Source organism: Quercus robur, chromosome 7 (genome assembly GCF_932294415.1).
Source record: "Quercus robur chromosome 7, dhQueRobu3.1, whole genome shotgun sequence".
In the NCBI taxonomy this organism is placed as follows: domain Eukaryota; kingdom Viridiplantae; phylum Streptophyta; class Magnoliopsida; order Fagales; family Fagaceae; genus Quercus; species Quercus robur.
In genome coordinates this window covers 40,943,221-40,951,303 of record NC_065540.1, presented here as the reverse complement: position 1 = coordinate 40,951,303, position 8,083 = coordinate 40,943,221, and the positions used below count along the sequence as shown (strand labels likewise).

Genomic DNA, 8,083 nt, shown 5'->3' with positions numbered 1-8,083 from the left:
CATGGCTCTTTGATGCTCTCTGATTTTTCAGCAGTAATACATTGTCTTTATAATCTTGTACAACTTTATTTGATGCTTTGCCTAGAAGCTTGGAGTCAAATGCTACTTTTCTTAAAAACCCACCCAATTTTTCATTCAATGGGCGGATGTCTTGCTAAGCATCCATTAGAAAAAAAAACCTATGGATGCATATTAAAAAAACCAAGAATTGCATACTTTTTCATAGTGAAATTGAGTTCAGTATGACCACTTTTATTGCCTTTAGGAGGCCATTTGTTAATAAAAGCTTTCTAGTATTATCAACAATACTAAATTACATCAACAGTACCTAAATAATATTTATCATAATATTAGACTAATTCATCATCAAAATCAACTAGTTTTTGTTTTTATTAGGGGGGAAAACGTTTTCATTGTCCCTTGAAGGGGAAAATAACATCAGTCACTACCAAAATGAGATCCTTCATTTCCCTAAGATCCCTCCTAAACTCTTAATAACAATTTAAAAAAAAAAAAAAACTCAGCCAAATAAGATTTATTGTTCATTGCTTCTTGCAGATCTAAAATTTTTCATTTTTTGAACTTCAAATTTACAACACCGAACAACCAATATAACCTCAATGTACTCACATAATGCTCATTCAACCAAATACCTAAGCACAAACAATATAACATAACAAATGAAAATACTTTCCCAATATAAAAATACATTTTGGTTGATAAACCTTTGCAATATCTAAAACTATTCCTCACCTACATCAAAATTTATTTCTATGTGCATCAAATTATGATATGGGTTTTGTACCTGAGATGATAGAGAGATGATCACTTAAGAGATAACACCAAATCTAGGGATGTATGATTGTGGAGCTGTGAGAAACACTGAAGTTAAGGAGGCCAGAAACGCTAATTCTAAACAATCTGCTCTGGAAATAGCATTAGTGAAATTCGATTTTCTTAAAATCGAGTTCACTTTTTAAAAATCCCAATATAACTTGATACTTTTGAAAATCGAGTTACAAACACAACAAAAAAATTTCATAGAATATTTTTTCAAATTCGCGTGAAACTCAATCTTAAGAATATCGAGTTCTAGCTCGATTTTTTTAATTGGAAAAAGCCACAGTTGCTCGTCCAATGTGGCAAAAACTTACCTAAAACTCGATAACATTAAAATCAAGTTACATTCAAACTCAATTTTAAAAAAAATCAAGTTTCAAAACAGGGACACGGTGCTTAATAAATTGAATACAAGGACATTGTGCTGGATATTTTAAAAATAAAGGGTAAAAGCCCATTTTCCCCATCTTTTTGATACAAAAATGTTCCAATGCAGCACAAGACTTCTTACTGTTTCAGAGCATGCTAAAGAAACTAGACCTTGAGGTTTGGACAGTCATCGCCTGGTCTCTACTCTCTATTGGAATGCCCGTAACAAGTTCAATTTTGAAAAAATTCAGCTACAACCGAAAGCCATCCGTGATGGAGCTACTGTTTTTTCTGGGAGAGTACCAGCACTTCACAGCAGCTCAAAAAAAAAAAAAAAAAAAACCCTTAGCAGAGTCGATTTTGTCAAGTGTGTATCTTTTACAGCAATGTCATGTATTGTGTTTAGCTGCTATGCTCTTTCGTGAGCTGTTCACTTTTTCATCTGCTTGTCTGTCACCAGATCAGGTTTTGTATCCTTAGCTTTCTATCTTTTAACTCAAAAAAAAAAAAAAAAAAAAAAAAAAAAAAAAAAAAAAAAAAACCCTAACTTTAGGATTTTTATTTTGGCCTGAAATTTTTTAAATATATAGGAATTTAAAATTGAGTGCTTATACTTAGTTGACCAGATTCTTTAAACCTTTCTAAGACTTAATAAAGTGTGAGTGAGGGGTGTTTTGTGACTAAGAGAGAAAAAAAAAAAAAAAAAAAAAAAAAAAAAAAAAAAAAAAAAAAAAAAAAAAAAAAAAGATTAAACCCTGGCAAGAAAATTCTTATATTAGTAGTATAAATAATCATTTATAAAAAACACTTACATCAAATTATTTATTTTACACTACATTTCAATAAAATATTATTTCTTTATCAATTTTATTACTCTTCCAAATCATTTCTCCCTACCTCTGTGTGTATGAGTAAAGAAGTAATAATGTAATCCCAAATTAAAAACTAAACATTCAAATAGTAAAATTTGGGATTAAGGACTAAAAGCCAAAGCAATGCTCATGACATTTTTGTCACCAGCACAAAAATGAGACAAATATTATGTTTGCTAAGCATATATTCGTGTCCATGACATTGCCATGTCAAAACAAATATAATAACAGCTTTGTTTTAAACAGAAGTTTCATATGATAACAATTCTTCAGCAGCTTTCCAATGACAACATAAAACACTGACCACAAAAGGGTCATGTTTTATAATTTATACTCTCTCCGTCTTACTTTATTGTCTTGTCTACCTTTTAAAAATGTATAAGTTTCTAAAACTACCCTTAAATAAATTTATCAAAACAATTGAATTATTAATAAAATAGGGGTATAATAGGAACATTAGTAAATTAATGACTTTTATTTTTAGAAACAGGACAATATTTTGGGACATCCCAAAATGGAATAAAGGACAAACAAAGTGGGACGGAGGGAGTATCATTTATGTCAAACCTGTAACCAAAATTATTCCTAAGCTTGAGGTTGAAATGCCTCTCTAAATCCCTAGGGCAGGAGTAACATATTAGCAAACTTAACAACCAAATTATTCAACTAGGAAAAAATGTTACAAACAAGAGAGTACATCAATTTATCAATGACTTTACCATTGAAACATAGGCAGAAAAACAGTGATTCAATCACTTGTAATATTTGAAGTGTGTACATTATCCTTGCACAGACCAGAAACAATCAGATTTATAACTTAATGCTTTTAAAAAGAGCTAAAAGAATAATGGCATTGAAAAATCATAGATTTGAGTCAAAATTTTGACTTTGACTTCTGCTGTATACAAAAGTAAAGAGTATTCAATCATACCAAGTTCTCTATATCACTAGCCCACTTATCAACAATCTCACTAAACCCAGCCATCTTATATCATACAAAATCATATATTTCAATAATTCCATGATTTTCAGCAAACTCTAATTAATTCAAGCAGTTAAAACATATTTTATAAAAAAGCATAAGATCAATCAACTATGGCTGCAAAGAATATAAAGCCTTCTATATGATATCATGAAATATAAAATTAGCCTAATTTATTGCTTACCACCAATAAGCCCCCCTTTTTTTTTGGTGGGGACGAAAAGCAAAGAGATTAAGCTCATCAAATTTTTCATGAGGGCAATCAGATGTGATAAGATTATGTTGGCTAAGCATGTATGCAGCACCATGACATTGCCATCTTTGAGGCTGTGAACAATGTTATTGACACAAATATCATTTGGGCATAATAGCCATAATCTCCTTTAAAAAAAATTCTTAATAAATTAGTACCTCTGATATTCATGTCATAAAAAATAAGAGGGAAGAAAGAAACAACATAATAAGAGCTTGGATTCAAATTGCATATTTGATACCAAAATACTTGCCATTGAACTTCACAAAAATAGCCACCTTGCTAGAAACCTCAACAGACTAATCTTCGTATTCAGATGACACATTTATCCCATCAAGTAGAACCAAACTCTCTATAGAATTGGCTGCGTAATCAACCCCTCTAATATTTGATTCCATTATAAGACTGTTCTGAAGTAGATTTTCAGGGTCAATTGATATCAGCCCCATGAAATTCTTAATTAGCAATTCACCATTGTCTGTGCAGCCATGGAAATGATGAAACCAATCGATTGGTACACATTTTCTGGTCCAAGACTCTGCCACGCCATACTCCTTCATCACCCATAAGTGGCACATAATGCCCCCAGTAGCTAGATAGTCAGAGATAATAATATAAGCCAGCGATCCCTTGAACACTGTAAGATATGATTGGTATACATCTAAGAAATCCAGAGGCAGCATTATCTTATGGAATCTCTCATCATTAATGTCGAAGGACAAAATGAAACAGCAGTGTTTATTAGTTACTATAGAGTGCAGTGCTCCGTTAAAAAATATATATGGTGAATGATTATAAAGACATCCAATGTTGGGGTCGGACAACTCCGCTGACACTATCTTCCTCCACGAATCCGTACTCAATGTGTAAACCTCAGCCTCAGTCAGTGGATCTGGCTCTTCAAGAGACCCTTGAAAACTCACTAGTCTAAGAATCTTGAAATCATTCTTTTGAGAATGATAAGCAAGTCCAAGGGTGGCACTATCAAAAGGGTCAGTCAAAAGAGCAGGAGCAAGCATCTTAAACTTTCTAATGCTTGGGTTCCACAAATATATTATATGATCGCCATTGTTTTCGTCACACCTATCAAGGCAGAAGATGCCATTACAGAAGCAATTCATAAAGGCATCATAAAAGGAAAAGGGGGTTTTAAACCTGGAAATCTCAGTCACCGTGCGGTCCCTATTGTAAGCAAGTGTACGCAATTCTGTGTGAAAAGAATAGTCCTCTGTTTCAGATGTATATAGCAGATAACCATTGTGACTATTCTTATTGGATAATGATTTGGCTTCGTTGAGCTTGAAGTGTGTGGCAATGAAAATGGGGTTTGTGATTGTAGAGTACCATGATTTAGAAACGCACCTGAATCGGATTAAGGATTTCACTGGCAGCCGAGTCAGTATGTCGAATACGATGTCGTTGTCCAGAACACGCTCGGTCAACAATCTTCGCTTTTCCGTAGGTCGAGACATCGGTGGTACTTTTGGACCTTTGGTATATGGTTGCGGCAGCAACAAGGTAAAGTAAGAGGAGCCAAGTTAATAGTATTTTCACCGTGTGTTTGGTTGTAAATGAGGGGAAGAGAAAAGAAGAGAGGAGCGAGAGAGAGAGAGGGAAAAGAAATGAAAATGAAAATGAATATATATATATATATATATATTTTTTTTTTTTTTTTTTTTGAGACAAAGGTAAGCCAAATATTATTAAGAAAAATCAAAACTAAAAAATACACCACAAGTTCAAGGCAAATCCGAATGGAAAATATCTCCCACATCCTCAAGCAGTTATTCTACCCAAACATCAGTATCTGCAAATAAAACTACTTTTTTAGCTAAACAATGAGCTAACTTATTCCCCTCACGCCAAACATGCTGAAACAAACAGTTAGTTTAGATATATGTTTTTTTTTTTCTTTTTTTTCTTCTAAATGCCAGAGTGTTTGTTTTTTTCCTAAATAAAAATCAGAGTGTTTGTTTTGGTGATGGAGAAATTGAAGTTTTAGAAATCATTAGCGGTGGCCCCCAAAAATTGTAGTATTTTTACTTGTCTTTCTCCTTATTTCTGCCCAATTTGGGCAGATGAGAAAAGTGGGCCTTGATGGATGCTTGCTCCTTCTGCTTTCTCCTTTTCTTTCATATAATGCCAACCAAACAAAGGAAATTGTCATTTCAGTGCAATAGTTTTGTTTTGTTTTTTGTTTTTTTTTTTTTTTCTCCTCTACTCTTCCTCTGTTTTCAAACAAAGTGTAAACTATTTTACTGTTTGAGGTGTCACCAATCACTTAAAACAATCCAAACATTCATTTATTTGATATTTAAAGTCTATAAATCATATTTATTATCATATTACTAATAATTATATAGCATGTTTAGTATTTTACAAAAAAAAAAAAAAAAGGATGAAAATTGGTGTAACTACTTATAAAACAAAATTTTAATATAATTAGAGCACTCTGCAAATATTTAACTAAACAAAATTAAAAACACCTATCATCAGTCTCAACAATTTATACTTAAATTTTATTTATGAATAATGTACCTTAGTACACTTATTGAGATATCAACATGCCAAATAATTGTATTTTTTATTCATTTTTGACTCACTTCTCTCATCCACTTGAATTAACTAATGTTTGTATGGATAAATTGATGTTAGCAGCTTTGGATTGGCAAACAATGGAGATCAGTGATGCTCTTGATGCTATTGTTGTCAAGCGATGGTAGAAGGATCTTTTTGTTGTTGAAGGTGCTTTGCAAAGGCTGATGTGAATGTTCTAACAATATGATCGTGCCAAGAGTAAACTATCTTATATATATATATATATATATATATATATAATAGGTGAAGCTAAGAGAGAAAGTCAAATTAGAATTTCAAATTAATAGTCTCACGCCATTTTTGGTCTTATTAATAATTGAAATTCAATTTTCTTTCTCTTTTGAGAATACTAAGTATTTTTAACACACAAGAGAGAGGAGAAGATTTTAAAGAAATTTATAGTGGTATATATCATAACATTTTTTAAAGTCAAATTAAACTCATATTTCTCATTGTATTATAACTCAATTGCCTACATATAGTAGGTTCCAGTTAGCTCAATTGTTAAAGTCTCTGATAGTTGAATAAGAGATTTGGGGTTCAATTCCCACTTACATCAAAAACCAATTGGTGTCTTGGTCTGATGATAAATAGCTATTATCAAGAGTGGATGCCATAGGTTGAAACTTAAAAAAAAAAAAAAAAAAAAAAAAAAAAAAAAAAAAAAAAAAAAAAAAAAATTGCCTACTTATTCTTCCACTAATTTTTTTTTCAATCAATCAGACTCTTACATAATTTCAAACCATAGGTTTTGGCTATAAACCCAAACTTTAAATAATAAAGAGAATAGTTAAAGAAAGTTGAAATTTGTATATTTTTTATATAAAGCAATAAAGCAATGAAGATGGAAGAATTCAACTTTTTTTTTTCAATTTATTTTTTTGTGAAAGGAAATTACATATTTGAACTTTATATACTTAGATTTAGATTATTTGATTTAAAAAAATTAAAAAAAAAAAAAAACAGATTTAGATTATTTGAATTGACTGTTATTAGATATGATTTGAGTATTCTTGTGTTTTACTATTTTAATTATATATATAGTTAATTAAAATTGTGAAGAAATCTAAGCATAAACATGGGTCTTCTATGTATAAACAATAAATTATATTGACAAATACAATATTATATATATATATATATATTTTTTTTTTTTTTTTTTTTTAATGTCGACTAACATTTTTTGGATTAGTTTTACTTTCAAGTTTGTTTTTAACCTTCCCCCCAAACTAAAATCTTGGCTCCACCACGGCCTAACACAAAAATACACTTAAATTAGGTTCGAGTAGAAATTTTATCTTATACTAGCATCTTTGCACATGCGTTGTGTGTGCTCAGAGGTTTTTCTATTTTTATTGTAAGTACAAAATTTTTTATTGATTATAATTTGAAGTGGATGCATTTTTCAATCACCAAAATTCCTAGGAGTATTCGGCTTTGAATCTTTCATTCGCCTTGTTCATTGTTTCATTACAGATTTACAGCTTTGCGCGTGATTGAAGGCTTTTCATTTTCATTTTTATTTTGTTATCTTGTTTTAGACATTATTACATATATAACAACAAATCCATCAAGGGGAAAAAAGGATAAAAATTAAAAGAGAAAAAGAAAAATAAAAAGAAGAAGGTGTTGTAGGGATAAGGGCCCAAAATTGTATATTGGGTCTTGGGCTTTGGCCGAGAACGATGATTGATCCGAAGACGAATAAGTAGTTGTGAGGGTGTTAAGTTCAAAGTCCCATGAGAAACGTGCAAGCGAAAAGGTTGGGAAATGTAGTCCGAGGAGAATTGTCTCCTTGGATAAACAAAGCACGAATCAAATGTATGTTTTATTACTCAAAGTGACCTTCCAAGAGATGCCACTGAGAGGGACGTGCCTTATGAACGTACTGGAAGAATAGGAGCTCAGAAATATCTAAGGGAAAGTTACTACCACCGCATTAAATGCTCTGCAGCTAACTTTCTGGCTGCATTAATGTAGAGAAGACCCCTGAACAGTGCTGCCTTGGCTACCTCAACTCACAGAAGGGAACTATATAATATAAGAGACCCTCCATGGAGAAGGGATCGGAAAATAGAGAGAGAAATTCAAAGAGAAACACTGTAGCAGTCAGGAAATAATTGTGTAATCATACTTAAGATAAATATATAAGAGTCGATCTCTTCGGAC

The 8,083-nt window shown here is 31.5% G+C and overlaps 1 protein-coding gene across 2 annotated transcripts; it reads right to left on the bottom strand.

Annotated features, from left to right (window-relative positions):
- Positions 1 to 3,375: 3,375 nt before the first annotated feature.
- LOC126693452 (F-box protein At5g49610-like) lies at positions 3,376 to 4,929 on the bottom strand. 2 transcript variants are annotated; one of them, XM_050389413.1, is made up of 2 exons: positions 4,472 to 4,929; positions 3,376 to 4,399 (listed from the first exon to the last, which is right to left on the bottom strand). In XM_050389413.1, the coding sequence occupies exons 1-2, from the start codon at positions 4,786 to 4,788 to the stop codon at positions 3,616 to 3,618; spliced, it is 1,101 nt and encodes a 366-aa protein (XP_050245370.1). In that variant the 5' UTR covers positions 4,789 to 4,929; the 3' UTR covers positions 3,376 to 3,615. The 2 variants fall into 2 exon arrangements, with proteins under 2 accessions (XP_050245370.1, XP_050245371.1); XM_050389414.1 differs by having other exon boundaries at positions 4,679 to 4,929.
- Positions 4,930 to 8,083: the final 3,154 nt, after the last annotated feature.